This window comes from Nycticebus coucang, chromosome 14 (genome assembly GCF_027406575.1).
Source record: "Nycticebus coucang isolate mNycCou1 chromosome 14, mNycCou1.pri, whole genome shotgun sequence".
In the NCBI taxonomy this organism is placed as follows: Eukaryota; Metazoa; Chordata; class Mammalia; order Primates; family Lorisidae; genus Nycticebus; species Nycticebus coucang.
In genome coordinates this window covers 19,800,932-19,824,900 of record NC_069793.1, presented here as the reverse complement: position 1 = coordinate 19,824,900, position 23,969 = coordinate 19,800,932, and the positions used below count along the sequence as shown (strand labels likewise).

The 23,969-nt window shown below is 39.6% G+C and overlaps 1 protein-coding gene across 23 annotated transcripts in view; it reads right to left on the bottom strand.

Annotated features, from left to right (window-relative positions):
- The window catches only part of PHF21A (PHD finger protein 21A), a 199,898-nt gene that overhangs the window by 26,091 nt on the left and 149,838 nt on the right, over window positions 1-23,969 (bottom strand). For 18 of the 23 annotated variants that reach the window (XM_053560411.1, XM_053560395.1, XM_053560417.1 and 15 more), the window contains 4 exons: window positions 23,517-23,723; window positions 16,664-16,915; window positions 15,111-15,200; window positions 10,062-10,355 (listed from right to left, as the gene is read on the bottom strand). In XM_053560411.1, the coding sequence (XP_053416386.1) occupies window positions 10,062-10,355; window positions 15,111-15,200; window positions 16,664-16,915; window positions 23,517-23,723 (843 nt within the window). The remainder of the gene's footprint in view (window positions 1-10,061; window positions 10,356-15,110; window positions 15,201-16,663; window positions 16,916-23,516; window positions 23,724-23,969) is intronic. The other 5 variants (XM_053560419.1, XM_053560413.1, XM_053560418.1 and 2 more) reach the window with 3 other exon arrangements.

The following is a 23,969-nucleotide window of genomic DNA, read 5'->3' as shown; positions in this document are numbered from 1 at the left end:
CCTTTGAGGGGCGGGGAAGGAAAAGCAGAGAGAGGGAAGGAGTAAGAGGGGTGTGGCCTTGGTGTGTGCCACACCTTCTGGGGGCAAGACATGATTGCAAGAGGGACTTTACCTAACAAATGCAATCAGTGTAACCTAGCTTATTGTACCCTCAATGAATCCCCAACAATAAAAAAAAAAAGAAAAGAAAACCTTTTGAGAGGAATGAAAATAACAACACATCAAAACTTCTATAATGACAGGAAAGCAGTGCTCAGAGAGAAATTTGTAGCTGTTAACAGTCTATAATAAAAAACAAGACAGCTCTCAAAACAATAACCTAACTTTGTACCTTAAGAAACAGAAAAAGAAGATTAAATCTAAAGTTAGCAGAAGGAAGAAAACAAGAAAAGGGTGGAGATAAATGATATAGAAACAACAGAATCAACAAAACCAAAAGTTGACTCTTTAAAAATATCAACAAAGGGCGGTGCCTGTGGCTCAGTCAGTAAGGCGCCGGCCCCATATACCGAGGGTGGTGGGTTCAAACCCGGCCCCAGCTGAACTGCAACCAAAAAAAAAAAAAAATAGCTGGGCTTTGTGGCGGACACCTGTAGTCCCAGCTACTCGGGAGGCTGAGGCAAGAGAATTGCTTAAGCCCAGGAGTTGGAGGTTGCTGTGAGCTGTGTGATGCCATGGCACTCTACCAAGGGCCATAAAGTGAGACTCTGTCTCTACAAAAAAAAAAAAAAAAAAAATCAACAAAATTGACAAACCTCTGGTTTAGACTGAATAAGGAAAGGAGAGAGGGGATACAAATAACAAAAATTAACAATGTAAGCAGGACATTACTACCAATCTTATAGAAATAAAAAGGATTATAAGAAAATACACTGGGGTGGCGCCTGTGACTCGAAGGAGTAGGGCGCCAGCCCCACATGCCAGAGGTGACAGGTTCAAACCCAGCCCTGGCCAAAAAACTGCAAAAAAATAAATAAATTAATTAATTAACAAAGTCACATAAAAAAAAAAGAAAATACACTGATCAACTGTGTACTAACAAACTAGATAACACAGATGAAACTGACAAATTCCTAGAAACATACACATTACCAAGGTAGGCTCAAGAAGAAACAGAAAATCTCAACAGATTCACAACTGAAGAGATTGAAACATTAATAAAAATCCTCTTCAAAAAGAAAAGGTACAGGAACCGATGGCTTGAATTCAATAAAACACTGAAAGGATTAACATCACTCCTTCTTAAACTCTTCTAAAATATCTGAATTTTTTTTTCTTTTTTTTTTATTGTTGGGGATTCATTGAGGGTACAATAAAGCAGGTTACACTGATTGCATTTGTAGGCAAAGTCCCTCTTGCAATCGTGTCTTGTCCCCAAAAGGTATGGCACACACCAAGGCCCCACCGTCCTCCCTCCTTCTCTCTCTGCTCTCCCATTCCCCCACCCCCACTGTGATCTTAATTAATTGTCCTCATATCAAAATTGAGTACATAGGATTCATGCTTCTCCATTCTTGTGATGCTTTACTAAGAATAATGTCTTCCACTTCCATCCAGGTTAATACAAAGGATGTAAAGTCTCCATTTTTCCTAATGGCTGAATAGTATTCCATGGTGTACATATACCACAGCTTGTTAATCCAAGTTGGTGGGTTGGTGGGCATTTAGGCTGTTTCCATATTTTAGCAATTGTAAATTGAGCTGCAATAAACAGTCTAGTGCAAGTGTCCTTATGATAAATGGATTTTTTTCCTTCTGGGTAGATGCCCAGTAATGGGATTGCAGGATCAAATGGGAGGTTTAGCTTGAGCGCTTTAAGGTTTCTTCATACTTCCTTCCAGAAAGGTTGTACTAGTTTGCAGTCCCGCCAGCAGTGTAAAAGTGTTCCCTTCTCTCCACATCCACGCCAGCATCTGCAGTTTTGAGATTTTGTGATGTGGGCCATTCTCACTGGGGTTAGATGGTATCTCAGGGTGGTTTTGATTTGCATTTCTCTAATATATAGAGATGATGAACATTTTTTCATGTGTTTGTTAGCCATTCGTCTGTCTTCTTTAGAGAAGGTTCTATTCATGTCTCTTGCCCATTGATACATGGGATTGTTGGCTTTTTTCATGTGGATTAATTTGAGTTCTCTACAGATCCTAGTTATCAAGCTTTTGTCTGATTCAAAATATGCAAATATCCTTTCCCATTGTGAGGTTATCTATTTGCTTTCGTTGTTGTCTCCTTAGCTGTACAGAAGCTTTTCATTTTAATGAAGTCCCATTTGTTTATTTTTGTTGTTGTTGTAATTGCCATGGCAGTCTTCTTCATGAAGTCTTTCCACAGGCCAGTATCTTTCAGTGTTTTTCCTATGCTTTGAGGATTTTTATTGTTTCTTGCCTTAAATTTAAGTCCTTTATCCATCTTGAATCAATTTTTGTGAGCGGAGAAAGGTGTGGGTCCAGTTTCAGTCTTTTACATGTGGATATCCAGTTCTCCCAACACCATTTACTGAATAGGGAGTCTTTCCCCCAAGGTATGTTCTTGTTTGGTTTATCCAAGATTAGGTGGTTGTAAGATGTTAGTTTCATTTCCTGGTTTTCTATTAGATTCCAAATGTCTATGTCTATTTTTGTGCCAGTACCATGCTGTCTTGACCACTATGGCTTTGTAGTACAGCCTAAAATCTGGTATGGTGATGCCCCCAGCTTTATTTTTATTACTAAGAACTGCCTTAGCTATATGGGGTTTTCTCTGGTTCCATACAAAATGCAGAACCATTTTTTCCAAATCTTGAAAGTACGATATTGGTATTTTGATAGGAATGGCATTGAATAGGTAGATTGCTTTGGGAAGTAAAGACATTTTAACAATGTTGATTCTTCACATCCATGAGCGTGGTATGTTCTTCCATTTGTTAATATCCTCTGTTATTTCCTTTCTGAGGATTCCATAATTTTCTTTATAGAGGTCCTTCACCTCCTTTGTTAGATATATTCCTAGGTATTTCATTTTCTTTGAAACTATGGTGAAGGACGTTGTGTCCTTAATTAGCTTCTGATCTTGACTGTTATTGGCGTATACAAAGGCTACTGAACTTGTGGACATTGATTTTATATCCTGAGACATTACTGTATTTTTTGATGACTTCCAGGAGTCTTGTGGTTGAGTCTTTGGGATTCTCTGAGTATAAGATCATGTCATCAACAAAGAGGGAGAATTTGACCTCCTCTTCTCCCATTTGGATTCCCTTTATTTATGTGTCTTGCCTAATTGTATTGGCTAGAACTTCCAGCACTATGTTAAATAGTAAAGGTGACAGAGGACGACCTTGTCTGGTTCCAGTTCTAAGAGGAAACACTTTCAGTTTTACTCCATTCAGTAAAATATTAGCTGTGGGTTTGTCATAGATAGCTTCAATCATTTTCAGAAATGTGCCACCTATGCCTATACTCTTCAGTGTTCTAGTCAGAAAAGGATGCTGGATTTTATCAAATGCTTTTTCTGCACCTATTGAGAGGATCATATGGTCTTTATAAAATACAGGATCTTAACTTATTCTATGAGGCCACCATTACTCTGATACCAAAAGAATAGAATATTACAGAACAATATCCCTTATGAATGTAGATGCAAAAATCCTCAAAAAATACCAGCAAACAAAATCCAACAGCATACTAAATGAATGATACACCACAACATAGCTGGATTTACTCTAGGAATGAAAGAATGCTTCAAGGTGTATCAGTGTAATATACCACATTAAACCAAGAGGAGGAAAAACCCACATCATCCTTTTCAATTGGTGCAGAAAAAGCATTTGTCAAAATCCAACCCCCCCCACATACACAAGGCAAGTCTGAGATGCATATATTAATTAGCTTAACTATAATAATTAACTATGTTTTTATTTATTTTTTTTTAGAGATAGAGTCCTGCTCTGTCACCCAGGCTGGCATGCTGTGTCGTGATCATAGCTCATTACAGTCACAAACTCCTGGGTTCAAGTGATATTCTTGCCTCAGCCTCCCAAGTAGCTAGGACTGCAGGAATGCATCACCATACCTGGCTAATTTTTCTTACATTTTGTAGAGAAAGGGACTTGCTATGCTGCCCAGGTTGGTGCCTAGACTCAAGCAATCTTCCTGCTTCAGAAATCCCAAAAGGGCTGGGATTTCAGGTGTGAGCCACTCCAAAAAGCCAATTTACTGTGCATATCAAACCACTATGTTGTACACCTGGAACATAAACAGTTCTTATTTTTTACAAAGTCCAACATTCATTCATAATATAAGTACTCAGAAAACTCAAAATAGAAGGGAACCACCTCACCTTTATAAAGAACGCACATGAAAAACTACAACTAACATACTCAATGGTAAAATATCGTAAGTTTTACCCTTGAGAACACCAACGAGACAAGGATGTTCCCTTTTACCTCTGCTATTCAACACTTGAGTGGAAGTTCTAGCCAAAGCAATTGGGCAAGAAAAAGAAACAAAAGGCACCCAGAGTGGAAAAGAAACATGTAAAACTATCTCTTTAGGTAGACAATATGAAAGCCAACATATGGAAAACCTCAAAGAATGTGCAAAAGAACTACCAGAGCTAATAAACAAATTTAACAAAGTTGTAGGGTCAAGATCAAGACAAAAATCACCTGTGCATCAAAGGACAGTTTCAAGAAAGTGAAAAGACAACCTATGGAATAGTTGCAAATCACTGGATTTATGCAAATCATACATCTGATAAGGGAACAGCATCCAGATTATATAAAGAATGCTCTCAACTCAAAAACTGGCAAAGGATGTGAATAGACCTTTCTCCACAGATACACAAATGGACAACAAGCCCATGAAAAGACACTCAACGTCATTAGAGAACTGCAAATCAAAATCACAATGCCATACTACTTTACACCCATTAGGATGGCTATAAGCAAAACAAGTAAGGAAAGTAACTGTTGGCAAGAATGGGAAGAAAATGGAATGCTCACACAGTGCTGTTGGGAATGAAAAATAATTTAGCCACTGGGGAAAACAGTTTAGCAGTTCTTCAAATAGCTGAACAGAATCACCATATGACCCAGCAATTCCACTCCTAAAAGAAATGAAAACAGATACTCATAGGAAATCCTTGTGGAATGTTCATACCAGTACTATTCACAATAGCCAAAAAATGGGAACAAACTAGGTCTGCATTTTTCTATGTCTATCAGCACACGAATGAGTAAACAAACTGTGGTAAATACACAAAATGGAGTATTACTAGGCCATTAAAAGGGAAGCATGATAGAGGCTGCATTATGAATGAATCTCAAAAACATTATGCTAAGTGAAAGAAGCCAGATATAAAAGGTCACATATATGAACCTATTTATTAATATACAAAAAAAACAGAACAGCTGTATCTACAGAGACAAAGCAGTATGGTGATTGCCAGGGGTAGAGTGAACATAAAGCAACTGCTTAATGGATACTGGGTTTCATTTTAGGGTAATGAAAATGTTTTAAAAGGAAACAGACAGAGCTGGTAGTTAGCACATACACTAAATGCCACTGAATTATTCACTTAAAACTCGTTAACTTTATGTGATAAAAATTTCACCTCAATTAAAAAAAATAGGCTAGAAAACAAAAAAGAGCTAATAAACTTTGTTTAAAAGTTTGGTCTTTGTCAGAAATTAAAAACCATCATCCAGACTTCAAGTTGCCCTACATATGTTACTTTTTGCCTGCATGGTGTTTAAAGTTACCAATATTTTAACAACTAGGCAACTTTTCAAAACATCTGGATTTCTGGATTTTCTTGAAAAAGTCTCCACATGATAAAAAGTGTTCATTTCCAAGAAGCAGCTGTTTCCTTGAAGATGGTGCACATTACTTTGCAGTTTACCATAGTCTCTTCCGCTTTCTGTTAATTATTATCATGCTTTTCTTATTTTAAAGAGGAGTTAAGAATACAAGTAGCATCTCTCTTATACGCACGTTCCCATTGAAAGTAGAAAAACAAGAAGTTCACTTGTTCACTTCTAGTCTGCTTTACTCATTTACATTTGCTCTTTCAAACCCATGACTATTTGAATTTGCAACTCCTGTTGTTTTTGCTATTTTAAAGTAAAGAACACAAAAACTGAACAAATCGAGGGCTAAGTTAACCAATTATACCCTGAATTTCTAATTCTGCTTCTGGGATAATCAAAGTCAGGCACATGCAAATAACAAATGTCCAAATCATTTCTTTACTTAAGTTAATCAACTTGGATTAAAGGCAAAGCAAAATCCACTGTTTGGTTACTTGGATCTATTTTCCCTACTATAGCAACAGTATTAAAATAGGGGAGGGAAGGTCATGAGCTCAGGTTTACTAAGCAAGGAAAACTGTAAATTGAGGATAACACATTGGATAATGTTATCTTATAAGTATTCCTTTTTTTTAGAGGCTATTGTGCAAGGTCCTGTGAAAACATATGTGGAAGCTGGGGTCTGAGTGGCAATCTGGCAATTTTTCTCCACAGAACTTTGGATTTATTTTTAGCAGCTCAGCCTTGAAGACACACATAGAGGTCTTTGTTACAGGGTGTGGGGTGGGATGGTGAAGAAATGAACATAAATCCTGAGAAATAACTTCATCAGGCATACTCTAATAAACATTAAACACTAGCTCATTTCATAACCAACAGGTGTTAGTCCCGTTTCAGAGTGCTGGAAAGGACAAGGAAAGAAGAGGAGGGGATGTAAGGGCGGTAACGCAAGTTTGTCTGGCTTTATCTACTTTTCTGTCTTAAAATATGTCTTTAGTCTCAAAGTTCTTTAAACCCTATTGCTCATTTTCTTGGAGCCACAATGTAATGTGGCTTCTAATAAGGGATAAGATCTCTTATCTAGGGTGGATAAGGAAGTTGGTTATGCCTATCTGGGGAAGGCGAAGTTAGACTACTGCTGTTCTCACTGGCACTGCCTTTTCCCTTTCCTATGCCAATATGGGGAGGCCACTGCAACTATAAAATTTGCCTTATTTCCTTTCCTGGAGGTAGAGCTTCAGAAACTGAGCTCCACGAGGGTATAGGCAGGCTTTGGTTTACCCACCCAGGCATACAGACACCACATGCAGCACAGCAGTTGGCACTTTATCAACATACTTTTATTAAATGAATAATGTTATCACCTAAAAGAAACAGCAGAAAGGCACCCATCTAGCCTGGTCATATAGACAATGTTTAACACAAGTTTGATAACTCTGAACAGGTGTGCACAGGTAATCCACAGTTACATACGTTACACAGCTTCACTCTCAGCCCATTTATGAGATCTCCTAATGCTTATAAATATGATATTGAAAATGAAACATAAAACAGAAAAGAAAGATAGTAGAAAGATCTGAAGTAAGAAAATTCTGACAACGAAATCTATTTCTTTTTCTTTTCTTTTTTTTTTTTAAGAGACAGTCTTATTTTGTCACCCTTGGTAGAGTGCAGTGGTGTCACAGCTCACAGGAACCTCCAGCTCTTAGGCTTAGGTGATTCTCTTGCCTCAGCCTCCCAAGCAGGTGTGGGACTATAGGCACCCACCACAATGCCCAGCTGTATTTTGTTGCAGATTTTCCGGGGCTGGGTTCAAACCCGCCACCCTCGGTATATGAGGCCAGCGCCCTACTCACTGAGCCATAGGCGCTGCCCTGACAATGTAATCTAAAGAGAATCCCTGGCTGACTGTGCTTAGTAATCTGTAAGACTTGTGCCAGGAGTCCTGCCAAAATAAAACAGCAATAACTGAATTTCCTTATTTGACTAAGAAGAGAGACCATGGAATTTACTGCATGAGAGCTCACAGCAACAGCAACCTTAAACTTCTGGGCTCAAGTGATCCTCCTGCCTCAGCCTCCGGAGTAGCTAAGACTATAGGCCATCACCACAATGCTCAGCTAGTTTTTCTATTTTTTAGAGACAGGGTCTCATTCTTGCTTATTTTGGTCTGAACTGCTGAGCTCAGGCAATCCACCCACCTCAGTCTCCCAGAGTGCTAGGATTACAGGTGTGAGTCACCATGCCTGGCCATAGATATCTTTTTGTGATATAAAAAGCGCTTTCAACATAAAGGGCAAGAAAAGATGCTCATTACGTAATGATACATAGTTTGATTTTGTTTTTTGCTTTAAAATAATTTAGCATATGCATAGAAAATGTCTGTAGGATCATAATCTAAACTGTTAATAGCAATTAACTCTTGGGGGTAAACATACAACGAAATTATCGGGAAGTTTGCTCTCTCTTTAGATTATGAGGAGAGTACTTTCATTAAACTGTATTTTTACAACATGTGAATTTGTTTTAAAAATTAACATGTATTACCTTTTAATGAGAAAAAGTGTAAAATAAAATGGAACTGAAATAATTATTGTCTGCTAAAAATACCTTTATCAACAGAGGTAAAAATAAATAATACTTAGAAACCTAAAATTGAGCTGTGAAAGCACATTCTGTGGAGCACTAAGGCTTCACTAATATTTCACTAATACTTCTTCAGTAGTATTTTGAGAGCCAGCACAAGACAACCATGTCTCTACCCAAACTCCTAGCTTGAGCCCTTGAGTACTTTTTCTTTTGAGACAGGAGTCTCACTATGCCACCTTCAGTGGAGTGCCGTGGTGTCACAGCTCACAGCAACCTCAAACTCTTGGGCTTAAGTGATTCTCTTGTCTCAGCCTCCCAAGTAGCTGGGACTACAGGCGCCCACCACAATGCCTGGCTATTTCCTTATTGCAGTTTTCATTGTTGTTTAGCTGGCCCGGTCCTGGTTTGAACCCGCCACCCTCAGTGTATGTGGCTGGCACTGTAACCACTGTGCTATGGGTGCTGAGCCTGACTTCGAGTATTTTAATACTAAAGTCCTGTTACCACAAGTTTGAAAACTTCTGACCTAAAACATGTATAAATAATTTATTTCTGAAAGTTCCTCAAAACACCATTTGGGGTTTGAGCAGGATCCCCAGGATTAGAGATGTATTCTCTCCTGTGTTTTCTGAGAGAAAAGATTTTGGTACCTGGATTCTTTGAGTACAAGGTCTGCTGGGTTTATGAGCTTGTGTTTAAGGCTAGGTTTAAGGCTTTGTGTTCTAAACGTAAGTTCCTCTGTTCAAGAAGGCCAAGAAGTCCTTTTCCTTCCCCACCACCTGAACAACCTCTCTGAATCCTGGTCTGCCACTCTGAAGCGGAAGATTCAGGATCACCAGAGACTATTTTCAGATCAATGAGAAGTCAAGCCTGAGCAATCAGAAATAGGTCAATGACTTCTTAAAGCAATTTTCTTGAAAGAGGATGTTTTTCTTTGCCAAATTCTTTATATAATTATTTTCAATCGGCTTCCTCAGGTTAAATCTTGGTAAAATTCTTTTTTATGACTTTTTTTTTTTTCCGAATAGGATGTGGTGACTGCCTATACATCCTTTCTGTTGTTTTTAAAATCTTTCTGCTATAAAAGCTTTAAATACTTTTGGAGGTTACCTGTATTTCTCTAGCCTTTAGGGAAAATATGACTTCTGAAAATATAAATGAAAAGTTTCAGTGTTTCAGCTAAAATATTTGTTTGTGTTCTCTAAAGTTAAAAGAATGCTTTTTGGAAATTTTATTTTTGTTGTGGCTTCTCATTATCTGTAATACTCAAAGAAAATATATGAAATGAAATCCCTTTCCTTCTTTGGTTTATTCTTTCTGGTTTTCATAGCTTTCTCTACACCTGGATTCTTTCTGGGCCTAAACGAACATGGCGTTTTCTCTTTACTACCTCATCTGTGCTTCCTGACAGAGGGAAGGAGACCATCTGTGAATTTCTGCATGAGAACCAGCAGGGGGCGTGCACTCACACAGGAATCTGAGTTCTGTAAGGGAACGGTGGGAAAAGCGACCCAACCCAACTTTCTTCAGGAGGAAAGGCCCTTTTGCATGTGGATGAATTATGACATGGTAAACCACAGGTTATTGACAAAGGTGCTGAGAAGATGTATCTAGGGACAGCCCAGCAGCCACACGGCACGATGGCAAGGCTACTGCCCAGAGCAGGTACATACTCTGCCTGTACCTGTTTTTCAAGGCTTGGCTTGCTAAGCTGTACAGTTTGAGGTCCAGCGAGTCTGGTCCCTGGAGTAGCTATCACAATGCTGGTGAGCTGGGCCATGGGGAACGTTTTGGCTATGGTTGCGGTCTGCCCGTTGACGACACGAACAGGGTGAATGGAATTCTGGGATGTGGGAAGGGTTGTGGGGGTGAACTTGGTCAGCATGACGGGCCTCTGGATAAGCTGAGGAGCTGCAAGCATGGGAGGAGGTGCTGGGGCAATAGGAATGTTATTCTGGGCCACAGGCTTAGGTCGAACCTATAGGGGAAAGAGAGAATAAATATTGTATTACTTAAAGAAACTGCTCAAGTCCTATTAGTCTAAAACATTGCCAAATCTTCCATACCAAAGGTGTGAAATGATATTTAACACAAACATTTACTAATGTTCATTTTGGGTTATTAATTCTATAGACCTCAGGACGTACAATCTTATAAAGAACTCATTAGCTCTTAAGAGATTCCAAATACCACCCTAGAACACAGTGCTTTTGTTCCAAATCCTCAGCTCCCTCTCATATACCACGCTACCTCTTCATGCTGAGAGCAAAGGCCTAAGCCAGAGACTGAGACCACCCAGAACCTGTGCCTAGTATAGTAACTTATTTCACACTCTAGATTTCTTTATATCCATGGGCTTCAGTTTGCTCCCATTTCTAGAAGGCCCTCTAGCTCCCTATTCTTGGCCACTCCTTTTTTTTTTTTTTGTGACAGAGTCTCAAGCTGTCGCCCTGGGTAAAGTGCCATGGCGTTATAGCTCATAGCAACCTCTAATTCTTGGGGTCAAGCGATCCTCTTGCCTCAGTTTCTTTCTTTCTTTTTTTCCTATTTTTAGTAGAGATGAGGTCTGGCTTTTGCTCAGGCTGAGGTTAAGCTATCCAACTCATGAGCTCAAGCTATCCAACTGCCTCCCAGAGTGCTAGGATTAGTCGTGAGCCACAGTGCCCGGCCCACTCCTTTTCTCAGTCCCCTTTGTGGGCTTACTCTTCCTTTGCCCAATCCTGTATGTATTTCTCAGGATTTTGTCCTGGCATTCCTTTTCTTCCTAATCTTCACTCTTCCTGGGAGCTTTCACCCATCCTATGGCTTCACTTACCATCTGTGTACTAAAGTCTCTCACACTTTTATCTCAGGACCAAAGACATTTCCTGAACTTCAGAGTCATATTAAACTGCTTGTTAGACATCTCTACTTGAATATCTCACAAGAAATTCAAAATCAACATGTCTAAAACTCAATTTCTTCTGCCAGCCTTCTCTTTTTCCTAAAAATGGCCTTTACTCAGTAAAATTCAGAATCATTCTTGACACTTTTATTCCACTTCTACTTCCTAAATAGTTCTCTTTTTTTTTTTTTGAGACAGTCTCATTTTGTCACCCTCAGTAGAGTGCTGTGTGCATCATAGCTCGCAGCAAACTCAAACTCTTGGGCTTAAGCAATTCTCTCACCTCACCTCAGCCTCCCAAGTAGCTGGCTTTTTGTTGTTGTTGTAGTTGTCATTGTTGTTTAGCAGGCCCAAGCCAGGTTTGAAGCTGCCAACTCCCAGTGTATGTGGCTGGTGCCCTAACCACTGAGCTGTGGGTGCTAAGCCCCTAAATAGTTCTTAAATCTGCCCTTCTTTCTATCCTCATTGCCATTACCCTAGCTAACGTTTGACATACTGAAACAATGACACAAAATTGTGGCTAAAAACATGAAGCCAGCTTTGCCTGGGTTCAAGTCCTGGTTTTATAACTTACTGTGCAACCTCAGGCAACATGCCTGATGGCTCTAAGCCAGTACTTTTCAAACTTTTAAAACTGTGACCCTGTGGACAAAATCCATTCCCCTTATGCATGAGTGTATGACCTTTAGTTAACTCTCTCTCTCTCCTCGTAGAACCCTGATAAGGATAAGAATGTCAACTATGTTACCAGACAACATTGCTTATGGTAAAAATGACCCCTTATGGCTAAACTTAATATGGATGGGGAGAACTATAAATAGTTGATAGGACACTATGCTTTTTGGGCTTCCCTAAGTGGGGTGACTCTTCTAACTTGGGCATGTTCATCGTGGGGACCATGATAGCCATTCCCATGGAATTGTTACAAGGATATATTGGTTTCTGTGGCATAAAGCTTTTATGTCAGGGCAGCTCTCCCCTGTCCTTGATAAGGACCTCATTTCCTTGCATCTGAGTTATTGTGAGACAGCTACAGGGACTGCTATACAAGCTGGTGGTGGGGCCCACTGAACAAAAATGTCTGATGCTATCTTGCCAACAAGCTGTGGTTTCTGTCCTATCCGTTCCAAGTAGACTAGTGCCAAGTGCGGCCTATGAGTTTTATGGGTCTGAATGTTTAGCTGAACCTAAAACAACCCTGAAGTGGGTGCTACTGACCCATAGCAGGAAATACATTTTACACTGTGATTAGTATGCACATACATATATTTACATCTCTATAAAATAAACCTTCATGAAATAAAGTACATTAAACATGCTATGTACTCTTTCCTATTCTATTCTATTCTTTTTTTTTTTTTTTTTGAGACAGAGTCTCACTATGTTGCCCTCAGTAGTCATGACGTCACAGCTCACAGCAACCTCAAACTCTTGGGCTTCAGCGAATTCTTTTGCCTCAGCCTCCCAAGTAGCTGGGACTACAGGTGCCCGCCACAACGCCCAGCTATTTTTCGGTTGTAGTTGTCATTGTTGTTTAGCAGGCCTGGACCGGGCCTGAAGCTGCCACCCTCAGTGCATGTGGCTGGCGCCCTAACCATTGTGCTATGGGCACTGAGCCCTATTCCTTTTATTTTAAAACATTGGTTATAATTCACTAAATTGACTTTGCAGCCTACATGGACTAAAACTTAGATTCTTTATCCTAAAAAGAGTAATACCTACTTCCATATGTTTAAAAGATTAAACTAGATAACACATGTGAAATTCCTAGCATAGTACCTCCAACGTAGCAAGATTCTCTGAACATTAGTATCATCAATGACAACGTCCTGTCTCTCTTGCCCACAGTCTTGATCATGTCAAATAATCAAATGTCTTGCCGCACAGTGGCAAGAGGAAATTTTCTAAAGCACATCTGAGCACATCAACTACTTGTTTGTAAATGCTCTAAATCAGTGGTTCTCAACCTTCCTAATGCCTCCTAATGCCACAACCCTTTAATACAGTTCCTCATGTTGTGGTGACCCCCAATCATAAAATTATTTTCGTTGCTACTTCTTAACTGTAATTTTGCTACTGTTACGAATTGTAATGTAAATAACTGACGCTGGATGTATTTTCATATTTTCATTCTTTTTTTTTTTTTGTAGAGACGGAGTCTCACTTTATGGCCCTCAGTAGAGTGCCGTGGCCTCACACAGCTCACAGCGACCTCCAACTCCTGGGCTTAAGCGATTCTCTTGCCTCAGCCTCCCGAGCAGCTGGGACTACAGGCGCCCGCCACAACGCCCGGCTATTTTTTGGTTGCAGTTTGGCCAGGGCCGGGTTTGAACCCGCCACCCTCGGCATATGGGGCCGGCACCTTACCGACTGAGCCACAGGCACCGCCCTGTATTTTCATTCTTACAAAGGGGTCACGCCCCACAGGTTGAGAACCACTGCTCTAAATGGATCTCTAATGCTCCCTTGATCCCCACTGGCCCCAGATTTCCATACAGCCCACAAGATTCCACTGGCTCTGGCTCCAACGGGCTTCTCCAATCTCACCTCTAACTCTAGCCTGCATGAGCCCCAGGCAGAGAAAATCTCCCACAGTTCCTTAAACTTATAAACACCTCTCCACACATGCTCTGCCCTCTGACTAGGACATTTTTATTCTTTCTCCAAAACTTTGTCAGGTCAATTCTACTAGGATTTCAGGTCAGACTGAATGTCTAATCTTTAAGGAACCCTTGAAAAACCCTTCTCTAATATGCTTTAAAATGGGCAGGTGCCCCTCCCAGTGTTCTCAGACTACCTATACTTCCCCTAGCAGATCATGTAACTGGCTGTGTATGGGTCTAAAGTGCTGTGAGGGCACAGAAAGGTCTTGAAAACTGGCATATCCCCAGGGCTTAGTATAGTGTTTGCTATCCAAGGCATTTATTAAGGATTTATCTGATAAGTAACTGGAATCATCTTATCTCATGTCAGAATTGCCCATTCCCTTCCCAGAGGCTATCTGGAAATCATTTATACCACTGAGCACAAAATTCCTTTCTCTTCTCTCTTTGCCTAAAACTTTGGGCCCCAGCTAGAAATTCTCATTCTTTCTACCAAGCAAATCGATACCCCTCAAAGCCCATACTTGGGTAATCTTGACATTCTGCCATGTGAATGCTGAGGGTCAGCCTAATTGCTGAAGAACTCTCAGGAAAATATAGGCAAGCAGAGCTGCTGGGACCCAGGTAGAAAATCTCCTATACAGATCCACAGCTTAAACTTTGTAAGTAAGGCTTTGCATTTAAGAATGATGCTCAACACCATCACTTTCCAGAGTAGAATGGAATGGTTTCTATAGTAGGTTTGGCTGTTGTTTCTTTCCCTACTCTTTTTGGCATATAGGAAAGAAATAAAAAGTGATAACTGTATTCTTTCTCCAATGCCAGGCAGGTTTTGGCTAAATTCTTTCAATAAGTTAATATTATGAGGTTTATAATGGTGGTATCTTTATTGTTTCAAATATTTGGAAAATATCCTTTTTCTTCACTTGTCACTGCTACTACCTTTGCTCACTGCTAATAAGTGATAATAAAATAAGCTTCTTCATGGTACAAAACTCTGCAGTCAGAATTTGTAGCTAAGTGGGATCTGCATATGGCTGAATTGACAAGCCCCATTACAGTCTGCTTAGAAAGAGCTGCTAAGATTTCTTTGTTGTTGTTGCAGTTTTTGGCTGGGGCTGGGCTTGAACCCACCACCTCCGGTATATGGGGCCAGCGCCCTACTCCTTGAGCCACCGGCACCGCCCACTGCTAAGGATTTCTATCCCACCTAACCCATCACTGGGCTTGTCACTGATTTACTCACCTGTGGAAGAAAGTTTGGACGTGGAGTGAGTCTAGGAGGGGGGATAAACTGTGGTACTTTGATGGGCTGAGGAGGTGTTGCTTGAACCTGCTAAAAAATGGGAAAAAATAAATAAAACAAAGAACAACTATTGTCCAATATCAAAGCTAGGCATGCTAAAGTATTTTCAGCATCATTATTCTTTGGATCAGACAATATTTTCTACAAGCTTTTATTGTAGAGTTTAGCCACCTGAATCAATACTTTTACTCTCTCATGTGTATGCTTTAGCCTATAAAATAAACCAGCCACACTTCTGTTACCTCATATAACTAATGTAGAACATAGCAGGCTCAGTAATGTTAGGCAATTTCCTTCGACACTCAAAAATTCTTGCATTTACATATTTTACAAGTCAAGAGTAGATCCAAAGTAATATCAAGTAAAACTTGTTGCCTGGCTTTTTCCTGATATAAAAGCTTTACCTAACGTGAGTATCTTTATTCCAATAGAGAATTTTCTAACTCTCAGCCCTTAGTAGAGTAATCTGGTTGCTTCTCTAAGGATTCCTGGATAAATGGCAAAGCTTCACTTTATTGCTCTCTAGTTTACTCATCGCTGGTCATCATTCAAACACTACCAAGAACTTTTAGCTGTCATTTTCCCCCCTTATTTTTCTTTTTGGGGACAAGGTCTTGCTCTGTTTCCTGAGTTAGAATGCAAAGTCATAAACAATAGCTCACTGTAGCCAAAAAATCCTTGGCTAAAGGGATCCTCCTGCCTCAGCTGGGACTACAGTCATGCACCACCAGGCCTATCCACTATGTTGTCCAGGCTGGTCTCCAACTCCTAGCCTCAAGCTGTCCTTCCTGCCTTGGCCTCCCAAAGTGTTGGGATTGTAGCCACACCCAGCCAACTGACATTTTAAGAAGGAAAGTTTATACCAAAATTTAGATGTATTTCTCTCAAAATTCTGAGAATATCAGAATGGCTATATCGGACCATTTCTAAATGGTCAATCCTAGGAATCTCATGAACAATTCAAAGAATCACTATTTATCCTGATAGAACTAAACACTGAATTTGTGAGTTTCTTGAATATTTTTAAAGTGCCACAACTAACTCTAGCACTTCCTAGGTACAATCAATTTAAAAGGATAGTGAACTAAAAGAATTACCAGGGAGTTTTCTCCAAAGCAATAATATAGCACAAGAGAGTTTAAGCACTCAAGTTTCACTGGAATAACTGCAAATAGGATGGAGAGAGAGAGAAATGAAACAGTGTGTAGTGTCCTCCATGAAGGACACCATTCCTCTAAAATCAAGTTATACTTTGACTTTACATAATGCCACAGAATTCGGTCCTGGTTTCAGGACACTTTTGTAGTTATTTGAGCAGATAGTAGAAATGCCATCTTCCCTCATTCCCTTGTCAGCCCTGATGGGGAATTTGGTATGCCAGAAAAATGATGGGAACTGAGAAATCCAGCAGGAGCCTAAAATGGATATATTCTACAAATGCATATCCTGAACTCTCTCATGCGGGCACACATGAGAAGCAGCTGCTGGCTTACCAGAGTGACTGTGTTTTTTGCCACAATTTGGACAGCCTCTGCCCCAGGCCCAGTGACCTTACTAGGCGTCTGGAGGTTGACTGGAGTGCTCTGCGCATCAGTGCTGAGCACAGCCTTCTGACTGTTGATGGCGGTCACCATAGCAATGGTAGGTCTCTGGCCCACAACAGAGGCAGGCATGGTCGCAGTTGCTGCTTTCAAGACGAGAGGTAGTGTCTTTGTGGTAATCATAGAAGTTGTAGTTACAGTCTTCTAGGAGACATGGAAAACAGGTTTTAGGACACTAAATCTAAACAATTAAACTAAATCTCACTGAACAATACGCTGCTGAACCCCAGATGAAAACAAAGCAATAATTCTTGACGATCAAGTTTCTCTGTATAATAACATTTCTTGTGTATATATAAAAGCATACTTCTTACTATAGGGAAGGGGAATCTCCAGTTTGCTAGGGTCCTCTAATTAGCATCAATCGTGAATGGGCAAGTTCACAGTAATAACTGCAGACTGATAAAACCACGGAGTTTTCAACAATCAACAGGATGGGTTTTCAGATATAGACTGTGAATAAGCTTAGTCTAGTTTTTCTAATTCTTTGTTTGCTGTGATTAAACTTTATTCTAGTTATAAATCAATGAGGTACATATCATCTCTACCCTTAATTGCTACAACCTCACCAATATGAAGAAAGCCATCATACAATTCCGGATATCTGCCTCCTGTAACACAACGGCTAGGGTAAAAGGATAGTATCCTTTCATTTTTTGAGTGTCACCCTAAAAAGGAGGAAGGGAAACTCACATGAGGACTAGCATGTTGCCTCAGAGGCAGTAGGTCCCAAGCTCACATAATGAAACCTATTAAGCAACTAGTATAGTAAATACCAGTTCTTGATATCAGAGAGATATGAGGTACCATGCATAATTTTCTTCTCTGGAAAACTGCTGCAGAAGTGATCAAAGATGCTGTAAAAACATGACAATGTGGAAACAAACACTACAGTTTCAAACAGCCTTAGAGATGAGATGAACTGAACTGAGAGGACTTGACTGAAGCTCTTCCAGTCCTACCGCAGCTTTGGAGCTACATTTTTCTAGACTTTTTACTATAATAATTAAGAGTCAGTTACAAAACAAGAAAATATAAACTGTTTCATTGTGTAGCACACACCTATTGTCTGATGCTGCCAGTAACAAAAGATACATACATTTCTGAAACATAAAAATTTATCTGGCCTGACTGGTTGATTCTGATTTTATTTTTAAGACAGTCTCACTCTGTCACGCTGGGTAGAGTCTCATGGCATCATCATAGCTTACAGCAATCTCAAACTTGTGGGCTTAAGCAACCCTTTTCTCTTGGCCTCCTGAGTAGCTGAGACTACAGGTGCCCACCACAACACCCAGCTAGTTTCTCTTCCTTTTCTTTTTTTTTTTTTGAGACAGAGTCTCACTATGTCACTCTCAGTAGAGTACTGTGACGTCACAACTCACAGCAACCTCAAATTCTTGGGCTTAAGCAATTCTCTTGACTCAGCCTCCCAGTAACTGGGACTACAAGCGCCTGCCACAATGCCTGGCTATTTTTTTGTTATTGCTGTCGTTGTTTAGGAGGTGCCAGCCAAGTTTGAACCCATCAGCCCAGATGCACATGGCCGGCACTCTAACCACTGAGCTACAGGCACCGAACCTAGTTTTTCTATTTTTAGTAGAGATGGGGTCTCCCTCTTGCTCAGGCTGGTCTTGAACTCCTGAGCTCAAGCAATCCACCCCCCTCGGCTTCCGAGAGTGCTAGGATTACAGGTGTGAGCCACCACACCTGGCCAGGTTCTGGCTTTGATGCTACTCTACCTTTTTCTTTTTACGCCACCATTTGTACAGATTTAGTAGGTGCTGGCCACATAAAGCTATTTAAAATTATATTAATTTAAACAAAAGAAAGTTAAAACACCAACTCCTCAGTTTCACTAGCTACATTTCAAGTATTCAAAAGCCACATGTGGATGGATAGTAAATATAGAGAAAATTTCTAACATTGCTAAAAATTCTACTGAACAGTACTATGCCAGACCAGTAAAGTACTCCACTCTCCTGGAAACGCATGCAGTAACTTCCCTTATGAATTTCTATTTCAGTGTCTGTGTAAGTACCTGCATTTTAAGTTCTTTGGTTCTAGGTAATTATTTATTTACGTTTTCTGCCTTAAGGGCTCACACATTTATTATCTAACCTTAACATCTTCTTTTATTTCTCTTTTAACCAAAAAACTTAATGATTTGGCCTCTTCTATCTCATCATAGCCTATCATCATTCCTTACTAATGCCTGTAATTAAAATCACCCAAATCTTTGTTTCCTCCTCTCCAAGGAAACAACACAAGAATGGAGTATTTCCTTTCCATCGCCTCCTCAAATGTGAAATGAGAGTAAAGGGAAAACGCTGTTAATTATTTTGGGGTATAGTGAGTCATCTACTTTCTATTAGTGATGAAAACCAAATAAAAGCCAAATGTTACCTATCATCAGAAACACCATACAGTAATATAGCAGCATGGACTGACTTACATATCACTAGCTCTTTATCATAATGTGTTTTTTAACACGACATATGAGACCTTTCTTTTGTTCTTTCTTTCTTTTTTTTTTTTTTGAGACAGAGTCTCAATCTGTTGCCCTGGCTAGAGAGGTATGGCCTCAGCCTCGCTCACAGCAACCTCAAACTCCTGGTTTCAAGCAATCCTCCTGCCTCAGCCTCCCAAGTAGCTGGGACTACGGGCACCCAGGCTAATTTTTTTCCCTAGTTTTATTAGAGATGGGGTCTTGCTCAGGCTGGTCTCGAACTCCTGAGTTCAAGCAATGCTCCTGGCTGGGCTTCCGAGAGTGCTAGATTACAGGTATGAGCCACTATGTCCAGCCAGTCCTATCTTTCAAATAAAAATATTTTAATACAAACAACTGCTGAAGTGGTGAGCAAGTCATACCAGACGGCACTCAGTCCTGGCACTACTTTAGGTTGTGGGGGTAAAAGATCTAGTCAGCATAATTTACTGACATAAATTTTAAAAACAGTGGTGCATGTTGTTATTGCTTTAGAAGAAGTCAATGTACTTGTGTTTCAAGTAAATCATTGTCAATTGAAAAATAACTCTAAACATTGCTCTAGAAAATACAGACTAAAATCTCAAACTCACCTGAATTATAAACTTATCATTAACCCAAGCCTTAAAAAACACTGAAAGCTAACACATTTGTTTACATTTTAAGTTAGCAGTTTTAAAAAACACTGAAAGCTAACACATTTGTTTACATTTTAAGTTAGCAGTTTTATTCTGTTTTACCAACCTTTAGCTGTGGCTGACTTCACTATGCGTATTCTAGCACTTACATAGTTTTGTTATGTAGTGCACAGGCACAAGACCTGGTACTACATGCTTCAATAAGAACTTTTTTTGAAAAGTATATTTACTAATTATTGACATCAAGATGTAGGCATTGCTTAGATCTTTACTCCTGGTCTCGTGTTGTTTGTATTCCAAGTATTAGGGAACACACACCAAGGTCTTGGAATATCAGGCTTTACATGCCAAGGGAATCTAGACCTTTGAAATCCAAGCCTAATGAAAAGGTCTGAATTGTTCTGAAAGGAGGAAGACACAGAGGAGGCATCCAACAAAGAAGAAAATTATTTTTAGGGAGGCTAAGATTAGTCCTTGGCTAGTTAATGCTGTCCAACTTTGTTCACCTTCAAAAGAAGAGAGCAGTTTCTCCACAGTTTCACGAAGGGGTTCTTTAATTTTGACAAAATCTAAATTGCGTGAGCTAGAAGTTAATGTCTATGAGGTCTGACAATTAACCATGCACTTATGTTGGCAACACTTCACAAACAGCTCCGTAAGGTTTCATAACCTTGGGTAACAGTGTCTCACAGCTGTGTCTGTGTCTATTTGTGGCAGCGTCTTGCTGAGTAGCGTTATTATTGTTGTATGTTTTTGTGTGTAATTGTGAGAATGTCAGAGCTTGAACTAAAGCAATGAACAAACATTAAATTTCTTATTAAACTTGACAAGAGTGGAAGTGAAACCAAAGACAGGTTAGTCTAAGATTATAGGGATAGTGCCATGAAGAAAATGGCAGTGTATAAATGCTCTATCTCTAAAATCTCATTCATCTGTCAAAGTGCTATTCAAATGCTACCTCCTTGAGAAGCACTTTCCGGTTCCTCTAGTCAGATTTATTCTGTCCTCTGATATTTTCATAGCTCTTTAATGTATAACAGAAAATCTAGAGGATCTTTGGTTTTAATTTATTTATTTTTTTGAGACAGAATCCATTATGTTATCCTTGGTAGAGTCCTATGGCATCACAGCTCACAGCAACCTCAAACTCTTGGGCTTAAGCGATTCTCTTGTCTCAGCCTCCCAAGTAGCTGGGACCACAGGCACCCGCCACAACGCCTGGCTATTTTTTTTTTTTTTTTAATAGTTGTCATTGTTGTTTGGCAGACTTGGTCTAGGTTTGAACCTGCCAGCCCTGGTGTATGTGGCTGGTGCCCTAACCACTGAGGTACGGGCACTGAGCTGGATCTTTGGTTTTTAACATTAAACATTTACATTAAATAAAATATAAAGCAAAGATTGGCTAAAGGTGGCTAACTCAGTTAAATATATCAGATGGGCAGAGCTACGTAACTATTCCAAGGACACCCCAGGGCCTCTCACCAACCACCGTTCCAAAATAGCACAGAATTCAGATTACCAGGGAAGGGAACAGCTATCCTCAGTACTTTATAAATGTTTCCTGTGATTTGTGTTAACACGGAATGTTACTTAAACAGAAAATTTCCATGGTTCAAGAGAGAAACTCCTATATTAACAGGAAATAATGAATTCTTCACACTACTGTGTAAATACCTTCTGATCAAACTGTACTTTTTTTCTTTTTTTTTTCTTTCTTTAGACAGTTTTACTATGTCACCCTTAGTAGAGTGCTGTGGCGTGACACAGCTCACAGCAACCTCAAACTCTTGGCTTAAACTATTCTCTTGCCTCAGCCTCCCAAGTAGCTGGGACTACAGGTGCCTGCTACAACGCCTGGCAATTTTTTTGTTGTAAGTTGTCATTGTCATTGTTGTTTGGCAGGCCCATGCTGGGTTCAAACCTGACAGCCCTGGTGTATGGCTGGCCCCCTAGCTGCTGAGCTATGGGCGCCAAGCCAGGGTAAGGGGATTTTTTTTTTTTTTTTTTATTGTTGGGGATTCATTGAGGGTACAATAAGCCAGGTTACACTGATTGCATTTGTTAGGTAAAGTCCCTCTTGCAATCATGTGGGTAAGGAGATTTTTAAAGTCAGTTTTAAATGCCTAATTTCCAAATTGTCCTGGGTGCCGATTAAGTTAAAATTAAGTAGGCTGCTCTAGCTATCTGATTATCATAGGAATTTTTATTTTGCCTTGTTTGGTTTTATACAGTTTTGGTGGTTATTATTATTATTATTTTGGCACTGAATGGCAGTATAGAAGAGTAATGGAATGGACAGATTTTTCAGTTGGAATATTTAAGTTCAATTCTTGGCTCCATCACATGTTACCTATATGACTTTAGGTAAATTACAAAGGCTCTCTGTGCCTTACTTTTATATTCTAAAGATCAGAGATCATAATAACATAACTTCCTCGTAGGACTAGGGTCATGGTTATGTCCATTACACATGTAAAGCACCTAGGAGAGTGCCAGTATGTAGTAACTTCTATTAAATGTTAACTATCTTTAGTATTTTTATAAATAATTCACTCTTCGCTTGCAAAATGTTGGGTATGAATCAACCCGAAGTCCACATGCGTGAATGTCAAGTGAACTATAATAATTGTCTTTACATATAAAGACATAGTGAAGACTTGGTATTAGTGGGTGAGAGGTATCCATGCTCAGGTTTCAGAAGATCCAAAAGTTGTTGAAATGTACAAAAATGAGTGCATTAGTTGCATGTGTATTTTTCTTGGGAGGGATCGATAGCTTTCAACAGAGTCTTGAAAGGATCTGTGACCCTCAAGGATCAAGAACCACTGCTCAATAGTCCCTTTTTAAAAACTATATGCATATTATGAGTGTGTAGAGAACAAGCTTGAATAGTTTTCCTAACCGAATGTCATTTCCAAATATGCCCTTTTCTGTGTATCTTGATTGCCTCACTATCCTTACATTTCATGTTTGTTTAAATGCCCTTTGCAGTAAAAACATTTGGACAGCTACACTTAAGTTAGAATCCTATTAAGATTCTACTTCTTAGTTCTAGTTTCAACCTGTAACTTCCATTTCAGATTCCCATCAGTGTATTAGAACAGATTCATTTTCTCATGGATATGGACTTAAAATGAATATTTTGTTCCTATGAATAATGGAAACAGAGCATCCTTCTGAATGCTTCTGTCTACTTGGTCCCATGTGCTAATCCTGAAATAGTTCTATGCCTAATTGATTAGAGTCTTGGAAAAACAATTCCAGAAGAAGTCAAATCACAGACCTTCAGAAGAAGTATAAATAAAAATCTCTACAAATTCAAAAAAGGTTTTAATTCTATTGTAATGCAGAGAAGTACATTTTTTTTCTTTGTCATACCTTTTGCATCTTCTTTGGACAGGTGGGAAATCATTTAACTTTTGCTCCTTAGTAATGTTATTTCTTTCTGCCAATGATTTCAAGTGATACTTACCCCAGTTATAGTACAAAAAAGTAACCAAAATAACTTTTGTTTAGTTCTAGTTGAGCTTAGTATCATCTGAAACAGGACCCAGTTCTACACGGCCAAAATCAACAAGCAACCAGCAGCCTGCAGTGCTGTGCCCGCCCGCACCTTTACCTGTGAAGCGGTCAGGTTGGGAGAGGGTACAGCCGACTGCTGGGCGTGGTGGTGGTGGTACTGCTGCTGCTGTTGTAGCTGCTGTAGTGGTTGCTGCTGTGCTGTTTGTAGTTTGTTTTCAGATTGTGGCAATGGCTGTATTTGGAACTTGTCTGGTTGTTCTTGCTTTACTATCAGGTTCTTCCGTAGCTGTTCAACTACCCTTTTCTGTCAAATGAAGATAAAAAGAAGCAAAATCTGTTAGAATACTGTCTGATCAGCTGCACAGAATCATGCAGCCATTATATGTATCTGGCATCTTTCTTATAACTAGCTTCATCTAAAAGTTGTTACATTTAAAATTTATACAGATTCTACATATGAGGTGTTCAAAGCACTCAGTAGACGTTACTCTTAATATGAAACTGATGGTAAGAGCAACTGAGGCACACAGATGGAAAAGACATGAAGGCG